This window comes from Petromyzon marinus, chromosome 77 (assembly GCF_048934315.1).
Source record: "Petromyzon marinus isolate PM22_M1 ecotype Great Lakes invasive population chromosome 77, UKy_Petmar_22M1.pri1.0, whole genome shotgun sequence".
Lineage (NCBI taxonomy): Eukaryota > Metazoa > Chordata > Hyperoartia > Petromyzontiformes > Petromyzontidae > Petromyzon > Petromyzon marinus.
The window spans coordinates 193,838-215,062 of NC_133743.1; the positions used below are offsets into that span (position 1 = coordinate 193,838).

Sequence of the window (21,225 nt, forward strand, 5' to 3'; positions counted from 1 at the left end):
GTACATGTGTGTGTACCTGTGTAGTGTGTACCAGTGTATTGTGTACCTGTGTAGTATGTACCTGTGTATTGTGTACTGTGTGTGTACCTGTGTATTGTGCACGTGTGTGTGTGTACCTGTGTATTGTGTACGTGTGTGTGTGTACCTGTGTATTGTGTACTGTGTGTGTACCTGTGTATTGTGTACGTGTGTGTGTGTACCTGTGTATTTTGTACGTGTGTGTGTGTGTACCTGTGTATTGTGTACGTGTGTGTGTGTGTGTACCTGCGTATTGTGTACGTGTGTTTGTGTGTGTACTTGTGTATTGTGTACGTGTGTTTGTGTGTGTACCTGTGTATTGTGTACGTGTGTATAACTGTGTGTGTGTCTGTGTAGGGAGTGGTGGGTGTAGTGGTTATCGCTACGCTGGGCTACGAACCCGTTGACCCGGGTTCGATTCTTTCTCCGGGCCAAAACCGGAGACGATCATCTTCACCGGTCCTGGATCTCCCCTAGGTCGACTCGGCCTCAAACGAATACCTGGTGCGGTGTGTAAAACATCGCCACTAGGGAGACAAAGGCGGCCGGGCATGCTGCTGGCCTCCCACCCCCTCATGTGTAGCCACAGTTGCCAGCCTTCATAGGTGCTGCTACTCAGTAAATAACTTGTCCCTTCAGCCCTATTAGAGGCTACCTGGGGGAGCTTTGTCTGTGTGTGCATCATAGGTGGTGCTACTCGCCACTAGCAGCACTTGCCCCTACAGCCCTGCTAGAGGCTACCTGGGGGAGCTTTGTCTGTGTATGCATCATAGGTGGTGCTACTCGCTACTAGCAGCACTTGCCCCGACAGCCCTGCTAGAGGCTACCTGGGGGAGCTTTGTCTGTGTGTGTACATCATAGGTGGTGCTACTCGCTACTAGCAGCACTTGCCCCTACAGCCCTGCTAGAGGCTACCTGGGGGAGCTTTGTCTGTGTGTGTACATCATAGGTGGTGCTACTCGCCACTAGCAGCAATTGCCCCGACAGCCCTGCTAGAGGCTACCTGGGGGATCTTTGTCTGTGTGTGCATCACCACAAAATTTACACTGCGAAAAAAACACCCCACACTGAGTGACGTCCGTGAGTGTCACCGCTCGTCCGTGACGTCAGTGAGTGTCACAGCTCGTCCGTGACGTCGGTGTCACCGCTCGCGCGTGACGTCAGTGTCACCGCTCGCGAGTGACGTCCGTGAGTGTCACCGCTCGTGCGTGACGTCGTGAGTGTCACCGCTCGTGCGTGACGTCAGTGAGTGTCACCGCTCGTGCGTGACGTCAGTGAGTGTCACCGCTCGTGTGTGACGTCAGTGAGTGTCACCGCTCGTGCGTGACGTCAGTGGGTGTCACCGCTCGTGCGTGACGTCGTTTAGTGTCACAGCTCGTCTGTGACGTCAGTGAGTGTCACCGCTCGTGCGTGACGTCAGTGAGTGTCACCGATCGTCCGTGCCACAAAAGCCAAGATGGTCGAAACGTCGTGAGAATTTTTTTATTGGTTCATATATATTTTATTATTTCATTGTTTCCCTTCAACGTGACTTTACCGAAAGAACTAAGCATATAAAAATCGAAAGGAAATTGGAGGTTTAACTCGAGCCACAATACGTTTCCCTTAAAAGGCAAAGAAGAAGATTCATAAAATATATTGACATGATATATATGTAAATATATTATTTAAAAAATATAGTAAAATGGTAACTTCATTCTCTCCTCCCAAGAGCGACAGCGATAGCGGTAGCTGTAGGCCTGTAGCGATCTCACTATCTAGCTGGCTAGCTGGCTATCTAGCTGGCTATCTGACCAGCTGGCTGGCTAGCTGGATATCTAGCTGGCTGACTATCTAGCTGGCTATCTGGCTATCTAGCTGGCTGGCTATCTAGCTGGCTGGCTATCTAGCTGGCTAGCTGGCTATCTAGCTGGCTGGCTATCTAGCTGGCTAGCTGGCTATCTAGCTGGCTGGCTATCTAGCTGGCTAGCTGGCTATCTAGCTGGCTGGCTATCTAGCTGGCTAGCTGGCTATCTAGCTGGCTAGCTGGCTGGCTATCTGACCAGCTAGCTGGCTGGATATCTAGCTAGCTAGCTGGATATCTAGCTGGCTGGCTATCTAGCTGGCTGGCTATCTAGCTGGCTGGGTGTCTAGCTGGCTGGGTATCTAGCTAGCTGTCTATCTAGCTGGCTATCTGTCGAACTAGCTATCTGTCTGCCTGGCTAGCTGGTTAGCTGGCTAGCTAGCTATCTGGCTGGCTGGCTAGCTGGCTATGTGGCTATCTGACTGGCTGGCTAACTGGCTATGTGGTTATCTGGATGGCTGGCTAACTGGTTATGTGGCTGTCTTGCTGGCTGGCTATCTGGCTATCTGGCTGGCTAGCTATTTGGCTAGTTGGTTATCTGGTTAACTTGCTATCTGGATAGCTGTCTGGCTGGCTAGCTGGTTATCTGGCTATCTGGCTAGCTGGCTATCTGGCTGGCTAGCTCTCTGGCTAGCTAGCTATCTGGCTGGCTGGCGAGCTGGCTATCTGGCTATGTGGCTATCTGGCTGGCTAGCTGTCTGGCTAGTTGGCTATCTGGTTCACTTGCTATCTGGATATCTGGCTGGCTGGCTATCCGGCTATCTGGCTGGCTAGCTATCTGGATAGTTAGCTATCTGGTTAACTTGCTATCTGCATATCTGGCTGGCTGGCTAGATGGTTATCTGGCTAGCTGGCTTTCTAGCTATCTGGCTTGCTAGCTATCTGGCTAGTTGGCTATCTGGTTAACTTGCTATCTGGATATCTGGCTGGCCGGCTAGCCGGTTATCTGTCGAGCTGGCTATCTGGCTATCTGGCTGGCTAGCTATCTGGCTAGTTGGCTATCTGGTTAACTTGCTATCTGGATATCTGGCTGGCTGGCTATCCGGCTATCTGGCTATCTGGATGGGAGCAGAGCCAGAGGCGCTTCGCCGTCGTCAGTAAGGGAGGTTCCCCTCGATCCAGGCGAGGGATTTCCACACGCGCCCGTAGGCGGCCGGCTGGGTGGCGTTTGCACAGTCGGCACGGCGGCTGTCGATGCCTGTCAGGTACCACCTCCTGTCCGTGCCCAGGCAGAAGACGCCACCGCCCTGGCCCAGCTGAGAAAGGCAGAAAGGCGGACGGTGGATTGACTTTGATGATGTTTCGTGAATCCAGGTTGAGACACCCATTGTCCGTTTGTGTGTGTGTCTGTATGTTTGTGTGTGTCTGTATATGTGCGTGTGTACATGTGAGGTGTGGACAGTCCTATACACGGGGCAGGAGACTGCCAAACAACAGGGTGTGGCTCTTCTTCTGAACAAAATAATGAAGGGGGCATGGGGGCGTGGCGGTGAGGCGTGAGAACCTGTAAGCCCCAGACTACTTTGGGCTCGCTTTCCGATAAATCAGAGGCGAGGAGTGGTGGTCGTGGTTACTTATGCCCCCACCGAAGACGAACATCAGTGGAGGGATGCAGGCAAGGCCGATGAGTCAGATGCCTTCTATGACCTCCTGTCACAGGTGCTGGCTAAAGTGGCCCCTCAGGATAGAGTCATCTTGTTGGGTGACTTCAATGCTTGAGGTGGTCATGTTGCTGGAACCTGGTCTGGAGTGATTGGAAGGCATGGGCCAGATCAGCTCAATAACAACGGTAGGAGGCTGCTAGATTTGTGTACAGCCCATGGGCTTGTAATTACCAACACGCTGTTCCGGCATCGGCGCATCCACACAACATCATGGATGCATGCCGGGTCCAAGCAAGAACATCTGCTGGACTACATAGTGACGGATCAACGGATGCAGGCCCATGTCCTTGACACCAGGACCTACCGTAGAGCTGATCTGCCCTCTGACCATCGACTTGTGATCTGTAAGATGCGCCTGCCATTCTTCCACTCCAGTGGTGGGTATACACCCAGGACCCCATTCTAACCTAAGGTGGCCTGGTCTCAGTTAGCTGATGAAAGTTGGAAGCGAGAATTTCATCATCGCTTGTGGCAGGGGTTGGCATCGTCCCACACTCCTCCTGATGGCGAGGGTAAATGGGCAAGGTTTAGGACTGTGACTCATGCAGCTGCAATGGCTGCTTTGGGTACGCGGTCCAGATCTCTCCGAAGACCCTGGCTGACAGAGGAGCTGTTCAGGCTGGCTGAGAAAAACCGACAGGCCCACTCTCATCGTCTACAGCATCCCACGTCAGAGAATGAGGAGTCTTACCGCAGCCTTCACTCGGAGGTTCGGAGAGCCTTGAGGCGCTGCAAGGATGGATGGTGGTCGCGGGTTGCTGAGGAGATGGAGTCTGCCTCAGTGGCCCGTGATCACAAATCCCTATTTAACTCCATCAGAAAAGTAACCTGCAGTGCCACACCTATTACCATCATTAGGGGAAAAAAGGAGATCCAATCTCTGACCTCCAGGAACAGGTTGGCAGATTTGCTGAGCATTTCTGTGAGGTCCTGGGAGAGGGGAAATCCCTCAGCCAGGAAAACATCGTTGCACAAAGTGGGGATGACCCTGCTGAGGCTGCGGTGCCTCAAATATTGGAAGAAGTCACCCCTTGTGAGTGGCTGGTTGAGGTGCCATCACTTGAGGAAGTACTGAAGGCGATCCAGAGTCTGAGACTAGGAAAGGCACTGGGCAGAGATGATCTCGCAAGGGAAATGCTGAGGGAGGGTTGCGTTTGTGCACAGACTGCCCTGCATGACATCATAACAACAGTCTGGACCACTGGACGGGTTCCGCAGGATTGAAAAGATGCCCTAGTGGTCCACTTCTTTAAGAAGGGGGACTTTACAGACTGTAACAACTAAGGGGCATCTCACTCCTCAGTGTGCCAGGAAAGATACTGGCGAGGATTATTCAACATCGCCTTGCTAGGCACGCTGAGGAGAGGCTTGCAGAGCCCCAATGCGGTTTCAGGTAAAGGCGGTCTTGCACAGATGCCATATTTTCTGTCCGTCTGCTACAGCAGAGGTGTAGGGAATTCCAGTAAGACCTACATCCCTGCTTTATTAACCTGGGCAAGGCCTATGATACCATCAGTAGGCCTGGGCTCTGGGTTGTTCTTTGTGCTTTCACAGTCCCTGACCCTCTGCTCACGATCATTAAGGACCTTCATGATGGTGAGCGGCCCTGGTTAATACTACGTGGCCGGGAGACAGAGCCATTTCCTGTACACCTTGGGGTGCGACAGGGATGTCCTCTGGCTCCCACATTATTTAACATCTATTTTGAGCACGTAGTTCGTGAAGCCTTTAATAGCTGTACCGGGGGAATTTCCATTTGGTACAGATATAATGGAAGGCTGATTGATGCCCGGGTGCGGTCAAGGGATGGCTCCATATTGCTCAACCACGTTATGTATGCCGATGATTTGGTAATTGCTGCTCATTCAGAGGAGGAGTTGGAGACACTTCTGCTGAAACTGGAGCGTGCCACTAAGAGGTGGGGCCTTACCATCAGCCCCACCAAAACTAAGCACCCGCCTGAGTATTTTGTACGATCGGACACTCCGCCCCCACAACTCCCAATCGGTGATGGGGCAGTTGTGGAGCGAGTTGAGAGTTTACCATAACTGGGCAGTGTGCTCATGACCGGCTCCGAATTGGCAGCGGAGGTCTCACTCCGAATCAGTCGAGCGACAATATATTTTTTTCAGTTGCGTAACGCTGTGTGGAAGCTGCCTGGTCTGTCGCTCCACACGAAGCTTCAGGTCTTCTCAGCCACGGTCATTCCCTCCTTTCTCTACGCTTGCGAAACGTGGACCCCCCTAATGGAACATCTTTGCCGGTTAGAAACATTTAGGCTGGCCTGCCTACGATCCATCCTGGGTTTAACCAGGCTGGATTGTGTGAAGAGCTCACAAATCTTTGAAAGATCTGGGCAAGGTCCCATCGGTGAGCTCCTCCGGCAGGCACGGCTGCGTTGGCTGGGTCATGTAGCCCACATGCCCAGCCACCGCATGCCGAAACAGCTTTTGTTCGGCCGGATCGAGGGGGCTAAATGGGCGCGGCACGGGCTAGAGAAGAGATGGAGTGATGTGGTACAGGAGGACTTGGAGCTGAGTGGACTTGCCGATGACCGGTACCAGCGGTGTCAAGATCGGCCTCTGTGGAGGAGGCTCGTGAAGGACGCTGCTACTGGGCAGTTGGAGGCAGTCGCCCTCCAACAACAACGGAGGGCGGAGGAGCGACGCTCACAACAACGAGCGGAGTGTCGCGTGGCTAAAGCACAGCAGGTTGGCACAGTAGGGAGCACAGGTGGTGCATCAGCCAGTCATCTCAGTCAGTCGACCCGTGGCACCTGGGTCTGCCCAGTGACCTCCTGCCAGCGGGCGTTCGACACTTCACGTGGCCTCAGGGTGCACATAGCCTGGCACAAGCATCGTGGTGACGTCACCGCCACTTAGTGGCGAATGGCGGTTGTTGTTGTATGTATGTATAGTGTCGTGTATCGTGTAGTGTATAGTGTAGTGTATTTTGTAGTGTGTAGTGTATAGTGTAGTGTATAGTGTAGTGTATAGTGTAGTGTATAGTGTAGTGTATAGTGTAGTGTCTAGTGTGTAGTGTAGTGTAGTGTATAGTGTAGTGTATAGTAGTGTCGTGTATAGTGTAGTGTTTAGTGTAGTGTATAATGTAGTGTATATTGTAGTGTATAGTGTAGTGTATAGTGTAGTGTGTAGTGTAGTGTGTAGTGTAGTGTATAGTGTAGTGTATAGTGTAGTGTATCGTGTAGTGTATCGTGTAGTGTATAGTAGTGTAGTGTATCGTGTAGTGTATAGTGTAGTTTATCGTGTAGTGTATAGTGTAGTGTATAGTGTAGTGTATAGTGTAGTGTATAGTGTAGTGTATAGTGTAGTGTATAGTGTAGTGTATAGTGTATATTGTAGTGTGTAGTGTAGTGTATAGGGTAGTGTGTAGTAAATGTATAGTGTAGTGTATAGTGTAGTGTATAGTAGTGTCGTGTATCGTGCAGTGTAACGTGTAGTGTATAGTGTAGTGTATCGTGTAGTGTTGGGGTCACCTGACAGCTACTGGCCCAACCCTGACGCTTGGCTGCACACATCATCATCGCGCGGGTGAAGTTGCCCCATGCCTGCCTGCACAGCGACTCGTTCACCACGCGCACGTTGCCCTCAGCGGCGGGGGCCGACACAGAGCCTGGGGGGTGGGGCGTTTAGCGGGGGGGGGGGGGGGGGGGGAGACACGACGATGATGTCACAGGTGTAGATGATGATGATGATGTCACAGGCGCACTGGCCGTGACATCATCGGCATCGTTGCTAATGTTATCGCCGATAATGTCACGCACGTACACTAAATGACGTATTCCAGTACATTAGATATACACTATACACTACATGACGTACACTAACGTACTAGCTGTACACTATACACTACATGACGTACACTAACGTACTAGCTATACACTACATGACGTACACTAACGTACTAGCTGTACACTATACACTACATGACGTACACTAACGTACTAGCTATACACTACACACTACATGACGTACACTAACGTACTAGCTATACAATACATGACGTACACTAACGTACTAGCTATACACTATACACTACATGACGTACACTAACCTACTAGCTGTACACTACATGACGTACACTAACCTACGAGCTATACACTATACACTACATGACGTACACTAACGTACTAGCTGTACACTATACACTACATGACGTACACTAACGTACTAGCTATACACTACATGACGTACACTAACGTACTAGCTGTACACTATACACTACATGACGTACACTAACGTACTAGCTATACACTACACACTACATGACGTACACTAACGTACTAGCTATACACTACATGACGTACACTAACGTACTAGCTATACACTATACACTACATGACGTACACTAACCTACTAGCTGTACACTACATGACGTACACTAACCTACGAGCTATACACTATACACTACATGACGTACACTAACATACTAGCTATACACTACATGACGTACACTAACGTACTAGCTGTACACTATACACTACATGACGTACACTAACGTACTAGCTATACACTACACACTACATGACGTACACTAACGTACTAGCTATACACTACATGACGTACACTAACGTACTAGCTATACACTATACACTACATGACGTACACTAACCTACTAGCTGTACACTACATGACGTACACTAACCTACGAGCTATACACTATACACTACATGACGTACACTAACGTACTAGCTGTACACTATACACTACATGACGTACACTAACGTACTAGCTATACACTACATGACGTACACTAACGTACTAGCTGTACACTATACACTACATGACGTACACTAACGTACTAGCTATACACTACACACTACATGACGTACACTAACGTACTAGCTATACACTACATGACGTACACTAACGTACTAGCTATACACTATACACTACATGACGTACACTAACCTACTAGCTGTACACTACATGACGTACACTAACCTACGAGCTATACACTATACACTACATGACGTACACTAACGTACTAGCTATACACTATACACTACATGACGTACACTAACGTACTAGCTGTACACTACATGACGTACACTAACGTACTAGCTGTACACTACACACTACATGACGTACACTAAAGTACTAGCTATACACTATACACTACATGATGTACACTAACGTACTAGCTATACACTATACACTACATGACGTACACTAACGTACTAGCTGTACACTATACACTACATGACGTACACTAAAGTACTAGCTATACACTACACACTACATGACGTACACTAATGTACGAGCTATACACTATACACTACATGAAGTACACTAACGTACTAGCTGTACACTACATGACGTACACTAACGTACTAGCTATACACTACACACTACATGACGTACACTAATGTACGAGCTATACACTATACACTACATGAAGTACACTAACGTACTAGCTATACACTACATGACGTACACTAACCTATTAGCTATACACTATACACTACATGACGTACACTAACCTACTAGCTATACACTATACACTAAATGACGTACACTAACCTACTAGCTATACACTATACACTACATGACGTACACTAACGTACGAGCTATACACTATACACTACATGACGTACACTAACGTACGAGCTATACACTATACACTACATGACGTACACTAACCTACTAGCTATACACTACACACTACATGACGTACACTAACGTACTAGCTATACACTTCACACTACATGACGTACACTAACGTACTAGCTATACACTACATGACGTACACTAACGTACTAGCTATACACTATACACTACATGACGTACACTAACCTACTAGCTATACACTATACACTACATGACGTACACTAACGTACTAGCTACACACTATACACTGCATGACGTACACTAACCTACTAGCTATACACTATACACTACATGACGTACACTAACCTACTAGCTATACACTATACACTACATGACGTACACTAACCTACTAGCTGTACACTACACACTACATGACGTACACTAAAGTACTAGCTATACACTATACACTACATGATGTACACTAACGTACTAGCTATACACTATACACTACATGACGTACACTAACGTACTAGCTGTACACTATACACTACATGACGTACACTAAAGTACTAGCTATACACTACACACTACATGACGTACACTAATGTACGAGCTATACACTATACACTACATGAAGTACACTAACGTACTAGCTGTACACTACATGACGTACACTAACGTACTAGCTATACACTACACACTACATGACGTACACTAATGTACGAGCTATACACTATACACTACATGAAGTACACTAACGTACTAGCTATACACTACATGACGTACACTAACCTATTAGCTATACACTATACACTACATGACGTACACTAACCTACTAGCTATACACTATACACTAAATGACGTACACTAACCTACTAGCTATACACTATACACTACATGACGTACACTAACGTACGAGCTATACACTATACACTACATGACGTACACTAACGTACGAGCTATACACTATACACTACATGACGTACACTAACCTACTAGCTATACACTACACACTACATGACGTACACTAACGTACTAGCTATACACTTCACACTACATGACGTACACTAACGTACTAGCTATACACTACATGACGTACACTAACGTACTAGCTATACACTATACACTACATGACGTACACTAACCTACTAGCTATACACTATACACTACATGACGTACACTAACGTACTAGCTACACACTATACACTGCATGACGTACACTAACCTACTAGCTATACACTATACACTACATGACGTACACTAACCTACTAGCTATACACTATACACTACATGACGTACACTAACCTACTAGCTATACACTACACACTACATGACGTACACTAACGTACTAGCTATACACTACACACTACATGACGTACACTAACGTACTAGCTATACACTATACACTACATGACGTACACTAACGTACTAGCTACACACTATACACTGCATGACGTACACTAACCTACTAGCTATACACTATACACTACATGACGTACACTAACGTACTAGCTATACACTACACACTACATGACGTACACTAACGTACTAGCTATACACTACATGATGTACACTAACGTACTAGCTATACACTACACACTACATGACGTACACTAACGTACTAGCTACACACTATACACTACATGATGTACACTAACGTACTAGCTATACACTACACACTACATGACGTACACTAACGTACTAGCTTTACACTATACACTACATGACGTACACTAACGTACTAGCTATACACTACACACTACATGACGTACACTAACCTACTAGCTATACACTACACACTACATGACGTACACTAACCTACTAGCTATACACTATACACTACATGACGTACACTAACCTACTAGCTATACACTATACACTACATGACGTACACTAACGTACGAGCTGTACACTATACACTACATGACGTACACTAACGTACGAGCTATACACTATACACTACATGACGTACACTAACGTACTAGCTATACACTACACACTACATGACGTACACTAACGTACTAGCTATACACTACATGACGTACACTAACGTACTAGCTGTACACTATACACTACATGACGTACACTAACGTACTAGCTGTACACTACATGACGTACACTAACGTACTAGCTGTACACTATACACTACATGACGTACACTAACGTACTAGCTATACACTACATGACGTACACTAACGTACTAGCTATACACTACACACTACATGACGTACACTAACGTACTAGCTATACACTACACACTGCATGACGTACACTAACGTACTAGCTATACACTACATGACGTACACTAACCTACTAGCTGTACACTATACACTACATGACGTACACTAACCTACTAGCTATACACTATACACTACATGACGTACACTAACGTACTAGCTATACACTACACACTACATGACGTACACTAACCTACTAGCTGTACACTATACACTACATGACGTACACTAACCTACTAGCTGTACACTACACACTACATGATGTACACTAACGTACGAGCTATACACTACATGACGTACACTAACCTACTAGCTATACACTATACACTACATGACGTACACTAACGTACTAGCTACACACTATACACTACATGACGTACACTAACCTACTAGCTATACACTATACACTACATGACTTACACTAACCTACTAGCTATACACTATACACTACATGACGTACACTAACCTACTAGCTATACACTATACACTACAAGACGTACGCTAACGTACTAGCTATACACTACACACTACATGACGTACACTAACCTACTAGCTATACACTATACACTACATGACGTACACTAACCTACTAGCTATACACTATACACTACAAGACGTACGCTAACGTACTAGCTATACACTACACACTACATGACGTACACTAACCTACTAGCTATACACTATACACTACAAGACGTACACTAACCTACTAGCTATACACTATACACTACCCACCGTCGCTGCGCCTCAAGCCCAGCGCCTGGCAGCTGCGTCCCAGCGTGGGGCTCTGCTCGTGTCGCCTGGGCAGGCACACCGCCTGGGCTGCTGCCGGCCCCAACGTGGCCGGCTGGCCCAGCCGCAGCATAGCGACGTCGTGGCCGCCGCCGCTCGCCGCGGAGAACTTGGGGTGGACCGCCACGGACGTCGCCGCCAGACGCTCGCCCGAGACCGTGGCGCAGATCCAGGTGTAGTTGTTGGGGCTGAGCGGACGTGCACGCGCGTACACGCACACACGCACACACACGTACACACGTACACATACATACACACATATATACACATATACACACACAACACAACAACAACAACCGCCATTCGCCACTAAGTGGCGGTGACGTCACCACGACGCTTGTGCCAGGCTATGTGCACCCTGAGGCCACGTGAAGTGTCGAACGCCCGCTGGCAGGAGGTCACGGGGCAGACCCAGGTGCCACGGGTCGACTGACTGAGATGACTGGCTGATGCACCACCTGTGCCCCCTACTGTGCCAACCTGCTGTGCTTTAGCCACCCGGCGCTCCGCTCGCTGTTGTGAGCGTCGCTCCTCCGCCCTCCGTTGTTGTTGGAGGGCGACTGCCTCCAACTGCCCAGTAGCATCCTTCACGAGCCTCCTCCACAGAGGCCGAACTTGACACCGCTGGTACCAGTCATCGGCAAGTCCACTCAGCTCCACGTCCTCCTGTACCACATCACTCCATCTCTTCTCTAGCCCGTGCCGCGCCCGCTTAGCCCCCTCAATCCGGCCAAACAAAAGCTGTTTCGGCATGCGGTGGCTGGGCATGCGGGCTACATGACCCAGCCATCGCAGCCTTGCCTGCCGGAGGAGCTCACCGATGGGACCCTGCCCAGATCTTTCAAGGATTTGTGAGCTCCTCACACAATCCAGTCTGGTTAAACCCAGGATGGATCGTAGGCAGGCCAGCCTAAATGTTTCTAACCGGCGAAGATGTTCCATTAGGGGGGTCCACGTTTCGCAAGCGTAGAGAAGGGAGGGAATGACCGTGGCCGAGAAGACCTGAAGCTTAGTGCGGAGCGACAGACCAGGTAGCTTCCACACAGCGTTACGCAACCGATGAAAAGATATTGCCGCTCGACTGATTCGGAGTGAGACCTCTGCTGTTAAACTGGAGCCAGTCATAAGCACACTGCCCAGGTATGGGAAACTCTCCACTCTCTCCACAACTGCCCCATCACCGATTGGGAGTTGTGGGGGTGGAGTGTCCGATGGTACAAAATACCCAGGCAGGTGCTTAGTTTTGGTGGGGCTGATACCCCACCTCTTAGTGGCACGCTCCAGTCTCAGCAGCAGCGTCTCCAACTCCTCCTCTGACTGAGCAGCTATTACCAAGTCATCAGCATACATAACGTGGTTGAGCAATAGAGAGCCATCCCTTGACTGCACCCGGGCATCGATTAGCCTCCCATTATATCTGTACCATATGGAGATTTCCCCGGTACAGCTATTGAAGGCTTCACGAACTACGTGGTCAAAATAGATGTTAAATAATGTGGGAGCCAGAGGACATCCCTGTCGCACCCCAAGGTGTACAGGGAATGGCTCTGACTCCCGGCCACGTAGTTTTACCCGGGCCCGCTCACCATCATGAAGGTCCTTAATGATCGTGAGCAGAGGGTCAGGTACTCCAAAAGCACGAAGAACGACCCAGAGCCCAGGCCTACTGATGGTATCATAGGCCTTGACCAGGTCAATAAAGCAGAGATGTAGGTCTTGTTGGAATTCCCTACACCTCTGCTGTAGCAGACGGACAGAAAATATGGCATCTGTGCAGGACCGCCCTTTCCTGAAACCGCATTGGGGCTCCGCAAGCCTCTCCTCAGCGTGCCTGGCAAGGCGATGCTGAATAATCCTTGCCAGGACCTTTCCCGGCACACTGAGGAGTGAGATGCCCCTGTAGTTGTTACAGTCTGTGCGGTCCCCCTTCTTAAAAAGGGGGACCACCAGGGCATCCTTCCAATCCTGCGGAACCCGTCCAGTGGTCCAGACTGTTGTTATGATGTCATATAGGGCAGTCTGTGCACAAACGCCACCCTCCCTCAGCATTTCGCTTGGGAGATCATCTCTGCCCGCTGCCTTTCCTGGTCTCAGACTCCGGATCGCCTTCAATACTTCCTCAGCAGATGGCACCTCAGCCAGCCACTCACAGGGGGTGACTTCATCCAATATTTGAGGCACCGCAGCCTCAGCAGGGTCATCCTCACTTTGTGCCACGATGTTTTCCTGGCTGAGGGATTTTCCCTCCCCCAGGACCTCACAGAAATGCTCAGCAAATCTGCGAACCTGTTCCTGGGGGTCGGAAATTGGATCACCGTTTTTTCCCCTAATGATGGTAATAAGTGTGGCGCTGCAGGTTACTTTTTTGATGGAGTTAAACAGAGATTTGTGATCACGGGCCACTGAGGCAGACTCCATCTCCTCAGCAACCCGCGACCACCACCCATCCTTGCAGCGCCTCACGGCTCTCCGAACCTCCGAGCGAAGGCTGCGGTAAGCCTCCTCATTCTCTGACGTGGGATTCTGTAGCCGATGACAGTGGGCCTGTCGCTTTTTCTCAACCATCGTGAACAACTCCTCTGTCATCCAGGGTGTCTGGGGAGGTCTGGACCGCGTACCCAAAGCAGCCATTGCAGCTGCATGAGTCACAGTCCTAAACCTCGCCCATTTACCCTCGACATCAGGAGGAGTCGGGGACGATGCCAATCCCAGCCGCAAGCGATGATGAAATTCTCGCTTGCAACTTTCATCAGATAACTGAGACCAGGCCACTTTAGGTTGGAATGGGGTCCTGGGTGTACACCCACCACCGGAGTGGAAGAATGGCAGGCGCATCTTACAGATGACTAGTCGATGGTCAGAGGGCAGATCAGCTCCACGGTAGGTCCTGGTGTCAAGGACATGGGCTCGCATTCGCTGGTCCGTCACTATGTAGTCCAGCAGATGTTCTTGCTTGGAACCGGCATGCATCCATGATGTTGTGTGGATGCGCTGATGCCGGAACAGCGTGTTGGTAATTACAAGCCCATGGGCTGCACAAAAATCTAGCAGCCTCCTACCGTTGTTATTGAGCTGATCTGGCCCATGCCCTCCAATCACTCCAGACCAGGTGCCAGTATCATGACCAACTCGGGCATTGAAGTCACCCAACATGATGACTCTATCCCGAGGGGCCACTTTAGCCAGCACCTGTGACAGGAGGTCATAGAAGGCATCTGACTCATCGGCTTTGCCTGCATCCCTCCACGGATGTTCATCTTCGGTGGGGGCATAAGTAACCACGACCACCATTCCTCGCCTCCGGTTGATGGGAAGGCGAGCCCAAAGTAGCCTGGGGCTTACAGCTTCCCACACCTCACCGCCACGCTCCCACACCCCCTTCTTTCTTTTGTTCAAAAGAAGAGCCACACCCTGTTGTTTGGCAGTCTGCTGCCCCAAGTAGAGGACTGTCCACTCCTCATGGTGGCAGGAGCCAAAACCGGCCCACCTTACCTCCTGAATGCCACAGAGATCCAGACGGTACTGGTCCAGCTCCCGACAGAGGAGTGGTAGCCTCTCCTCCGCAGTGAGTGTTCGAACATTCCACGTGGCCATCCGTAGTGGCTTTTCGTTGTTTCTGGATGAGCCCCGAGGATAGAGATTCAATCTCCTGGCTCCGCCAATTGGGGTTTGGCCATTAGACGTCATAGACGCCTGTCCCCCTGGGGCCTCGTGGTTTAGTGGTAATTAATTGAATGTGGAGGGGTTACCAGCCCCTCGCACCCGTCCAGAGCCCCCGTTTAGCCACTGTGGTGGTCACAGACGCCATGAGGGGAGGAGCCAATCAGAATTGGCCCTCCCCCCACAGCATTGTCCACGACAGAGTTGCCCATCCGGCACCGCGAGGAGACACACACGTACATACACACATACACGCGCTTACACACATGCAAAAACACATGTACACGAGTGCGAAAGTTGGTTCTGGCATGTACGCTCGCGAGTAGGGAATTATTGTGCATATTCAGTAACTCGCAAATATGGGAAACTCGCAAATATAGGAATTGTATAATGAAGGATTAATGAACACATTGAGTAACTCGAGAATTCTGAAGGCGGACACAGCCAGGGATTAATGAACACATTTAGTAACTCGATAACTCAGGAGTGAGACACTTAGCGAGGGATTAATGAACACATTTAGTAACTCGATAACTCAGGAGTGGTACACTTGGCAAGGGATTAATGAACACATTTAGTAACTAGATAACTCAGAAGTGGGACACTTAGCCAGGCATTAATGAACACATTTAGTAACTCGATAACTCAGAAGTGTGACACTTAGCCAGGCATTAATGAACACATTTAGTAACTCGATATCTCAGAAGTGTGACACTTAGCGAGGGATTAATGAACACATTTAGTAACTCGATAACTCAGGAGTGTGACACTTAGCCAGGGATTAATGAACACATTTAGTAACTCGATATCTCAGGAGTGTGACACTTAGCCAGGGATTAATGAACACATTTAGTAACCCGATAACTCAGAAGTGGGACACTTAGCCAATCATTAATGAACACATTTAGTAACTCAATAACTCAGAAGTGGGACACTTAGCGAGGAATTAATGAACACATTTTGTAACTCGATAACTCAGGAGTGTGACACTTAGCGAGGGATTAATGAACACATTTAGTAACTCGATAACTCAGAAGTGAGACGCTTGGCGAGGGATTAATGAACAGATTTAGTAACTCGATAACTCAGGAGTGTGACACTTAGCGATGGATTAATGAACACATTTAGTGACTCGATAACTCAGAAGTGAGACACTTAGCGAGGGATTAATGAACACATTTAGTAACTCGATAACTCAGGAGTCTGACACTTGGCGAGGGATTAATGAACACATTTAGTAACTCGATAACTCAGGAGTGTGACACTTAGCGAGGGATTAATGAACACATTTAGTAACTCGATAACTCAGAAGTGAGACACTTAGCGAGGGATTAATGAACACATTTAGTAACTCGATAACTCAGGAGTGTGACACTTAGCCAGGGATTAATGAACACATTTAGTAACTCGATAACTCAGGAGTGTGACACTTAGCGAGGGATTAATGAACGTATTTAGTAACTCGATAACTCAGGAGTGTGACACTTAGCGTGGGATTAATGAACACGTTTAGTAACTCGATATCTCAGGAGTGTGACACTTAGCCAGGGATTAATGAACACATTTAGTAACTCGATATCTCAGGAGTGGGACACTTATCCAAGGATTAATGATCGTATTTAGTAACTCGATATCTCAGAAGTGGGATACTTAGCGAGGGATTAATGAACACATTTAGTAACTTGATAACTCAGGAGTGTGACACTTAGCGAGGGATTAATGAACACATTTAGTAACTCGATAACTCAGAAGTGAGACACTTAGCGAGGGATTAATGAACACATTTAGTAACTCGATAACTCAGGAGTGTGACACTTAGCCAGGGATTAATGAACACATTTAGTAACTCGATAACTCAGGAGTGTGACACTTAGCGAGGGATTAATGAACACATTTAGTAACTCGATAACTCAGAAGTGTGACACTTAGCGAGGGATTAATGAACACATTTAGTAACTCGATAACTCAGGAGTGTGACACTTAGCGAGGGATTAATGAACACATTTAGTAACTCGATAACTCAGGAGTGGGATACTTAGCGAGGGATTAATGAACACATTTAGTAACTCGATAACTCAGGAGTGTGACACTTAGCGTGGGATTGATGAACACATTTAGTAACTCGATAACTCAGGAGTGTGACACTTAGCGAGGGATTAATGAACACATTTAGTAACTCGATAACTCAGAAGTGTGACACTTAGCGTGGGATTGATGAACACATTTAGTAACTCGATAACTCAGGAGTGTGACACTTAGCCAGGGATTAATGAACACATTTAGTAACTCGATAACTCAGGAGTGGGACACTTAGCCAGGGATTAATGAACGTATTTAGTAACTCGACAATACGGTGGGAAAACTCGCGAAATCCCGAACTCGAGGTGGCCGCTAGGTGACAATTCTGGGGACTGCCGTGACGAAGGCCCCGGGGCTGACCTCTCCAGCAGGCAGCTCGCCGCTGTCACCACCCAGGAGTTGGACAGCAGGGAGCCGAGGCACTGCAGGTCGTCCCCAAGCCTCGTGATGGTCACCTGCCAGGGCCAGGCGCTCAGGACGGACGCGTTTGCGATGCCGCAGCCTTGCGGGAGGGTGGCGGAGATCGCATTGACAGGAAGGGGTGCGGTGAGTGGGTGGGTGGGCGTGGTGGGTAGGGTGGGTGGGTGGGTGGGGGGTGGGTGAGTGGATGGGGTGGGTGGGTGAGTGGATGGGGTGGTTGAGTGGAGTATGTGAGTGGGTTTGTGAGTGGGTGGAGTATGTGAGTGGGTTTGTGAGTGGGTGGGTGGGTATGTGAGTGGGTGGGTGGGTATGTGAGTGGGTGGATGGGTATGTGAGTGGGTGGGGGGGTATATGAGTGGGTGGGTGTGTGAGTGGGTGGGTGGGTATGTTAGTGAGTGGAGTGGGTGGGTGGAGTATGTGAGTGGGTTTGTGAGTGGGTGGGTGGGTATGTGAGTGGGTGAGTGGGTGGGGTTGTTGAGTCTCCCTCTGTGTCTCTGTGTTGTCTCTCTCTGCTTGTGTGTCTATCTGTCTCCGTGTCTATGTGTGTGTCTCTCTGTGTGTCTCTGTGTGAGTCTCTCTCTGTGTGTCTATGTGTGAGTCTCTCTCTTTCTGTGTCTCTGTGTGAGTCTCTCTGTCTCTCTCTCTGTGTCTCTGTCTGTGTGTCTCTGTGTGAGTTTCTCTCTGTTTGTGTGTCTGTCTGTGTGTCTATGTTTGTCTCTCTCTGTGTGTCTCTGTGTGAGTCTCTCTCTGTGTGTCTCTATGTTGTATCTCTATGCTTGTGTGTCTGTGTGTCCTTGTTGTGTGTCTCTCTCTGTGTGTCTCTGTGTGAGTCTCTCTCTGCTTGTGTGTCTCCCTGTGTGTCCATGTTGTGTGTCTCTCTCTGTGTGTCTCTGTGTTGTCTCTCTCTGCTTGTGTGTCTCTCTGTGTGTCTATGTTGTGTGTCTCTCTCTGTGTGCCTCTGTGTGAGTCTCTCTCTGCTTGTGTGTCTCTCTGTGTGTCTATGTTGTGTGTCTCTCTCTGTGTGTCTCTGTGTGAGTCTCTCTCTGCTTGTGTGTGTCTCTCTGTGTTGTCTCTCTCTGCTTGTGTGTCTCCCTGTGTGTCTATGTTGTGTCTCTCTCTGTGTGTCTCTGTGTGAGTCTCTCTCTGTGTGTCTCTGTGTGAGTCTCTCTACGTGTCTCTGTGTTGTCTCTCTCTGCTTGTGTGTCTCCCTGTGTGTCTATGTTGTGTGTCTCTCTCTGTGTTTCTATGTTGTGTGTCTCTCTCTGTGTGTCTCTGTGTGAGTCTCTCTCTGCTTGTGTGTCTCTCTGTGTGTCTATGTTGTGTGTCTTTCTCTGTGTGTCTCTGTGTGAGTCTCTCTCTGCTTGTGTGTCTCCCTGTGTGTCTATGTTGTGTGTCTCTCTCTGTGTGTCTCTGTGTGAGTCTCTCTCTCTGTGTGTCTGTGTGAGTCTCTCTCTGTGTGTCTCTGTGTTGTCTCTCTCTGCTTGTGTGTCTCCCTGTGTGCCTATGTTGTGTGTCTCTCTCTGTGTTTCTATGTTGTGTGTCTCTCTCTGTGTGTCTCTGTGTGAGTCTCTCTCTGCGTGTGTGTTTCTCTGTGTGTCTATGTTGTGTGTCTCTCTCTGTGTGTCTCCGTGTGAGTCTCTCTCTGCTTGTCTGTGTGTCTGTCTCCGTGTCTATGTTGTGTGTCTCTCTGTGTGTCTATGTTGTGTGTCTCTCTCTGTGCGTCTCTGTGTGAGTCTCTCTCTGCTTGTGTCTCTCTCTGTGTGTCTCTGTGTGAGTCTCTCTCTGCTTGTGTCTCTCTCTGTGTGTCTATGTTGTGTCTCTCTCTGTGTTTCTATGTTGTGTGTCTCTCTCTGTGTGTCTCTGTGTGAGTCTCTCTCTGCTTGTGTCTCTCTCTGTGTGTCTATGTTGTGTGTCTCTCTGTGTGCCTCTGTCTGAGTCTCTCTCTGCCTGTCTGTCTGTCTCCGTGTCTATGTTTTGTCTCTCAAATTTAGCAATCTTTGGAAGGACGTTAATCAACCAGGTGGGGTGTTGACTGTTGTGTTGGCCGACTCTCTGTGTTGTATCGCATTATATTTCCAAGTTTTTTGCTACGTTTGTTTCCTCATTCATTTCTACCTGATGATGGTTGCCCGTGTTGCGATCGAAACGTCGTACTCAATCATTATTTAATTTAATTTCGCTCGACGTCACTTTACCGAAAGTACCCAAAGAGCAGTTCCTGCAGTCACGAAGGCCTCGAATCGAGTTTCACAGCTGAAAACGTGTCGAAGCAACGCGGCTTTGTGGTCCAGTGAGGTGCACTCGGCTCTGTTGCTCCGTACTCACTTGTCGAGACCTTAATGGGATTCATCGTTTCGAAGTTCACCACAACTCCGTCCCCTGTGCAATAAACAACAACAACAACAAAGACAAACAAACAAAGTTATTTAACTTCCTTTAACAAACTCGAGTTGCGGAGTTTCGGGGAAGTTTCGATAGCAGTGCGACGCGTGGGACGGGGGGGGCTGAGTAAGATTTGTGTGAGATTTGTGACGCTGAGTAAGATTTGTGTGAGATTTGTGACGCTGAGTAAGATTTGTGTGAGATTTGTGATGCTGAGTAAGATTTGCGTGAGATTTGTGACGCTGAGTAAGATTTGTGTGATATTTGTGATGCTGAGTAAGATTTGTGTGAGATTTGTGATGCTGAGTAAGATTTGTGTGAGATTTGTGACGCTGAGTAAGATTTGTGTGAGATTTGTGACGCTGAGTAAGATTTGCGTGATATTTGTGACGCTGAGTAAGATTTTTGTGAGATTTGTGACGCTGAGTAAGATTTGTGTGAGATTTGTGATGCTGAGTAAGATTTGCGTGAGATTTGTGACGCTGAGTAAGATTTGCGTGATATTTGTGACGCTGAGTAAGATTTGCCTGAGATTTGTGATGCTGAGTAAGATTTGTGTG

The 21,225-nt window shown here is 48.4% G+C and overlaps 1 protein-coding gene across 1 annotated transcript; it reads right to left on the minus strand.

Moving 5' to 3' along the window:
- Positions 1–1,513: 1,513 nt before the first annotated feature.
- Positions 1,514–20,633, minus strand: LOC142907327 (transmembrane protease serine 3-like). The gene is made up of 5 exons (XM_076056736.1): positions 20,609–20,633; positions 18,224–18,365; positions 12,068–12,312; positions 7,022–7,158; positions 1,514–3,117 (listed from the first exon to the last, which is right to left on the minus strand). Exons 1-5 carry the CDS (start codon positions 20,631–20,633, stop codon positions 2,956–2,958), a joined length of 711 nt encoding a protein of 236 aa, XP_075912851.1. The 3' UTR covers positions 1,514–2,955.
- Between the last annotated feature and the right edge of the window lie 592 nt (positions 20,634–21,225).

What these genes read in the sequence shown, in the direction of transcription:
- LOC142907327 (XM_076056736.1), bottom strand. Translation starts at nt 20,633, where the DNA reads ATGAATCCCATTAAGGTCTCGACAA. An exon ending in TCCCATTAAGGTCTCGACAA is followed by an intron (nt 18,366 to 20,608) that starts GTGAGTACGGAG and finishes CCCTCCCGCAAG; the next exon opens with GCTGCGGCATCGCAAACGCG. An exon ending in GCGAGCTGCCTGCTGGAGAG is followed by an intron (nt 12,313 to 18,223) that starts GTCAGCCCCGGG and finishes ACGTCCGCTCAG; the next exon opens with CCCCAACAACTACACCTGGA.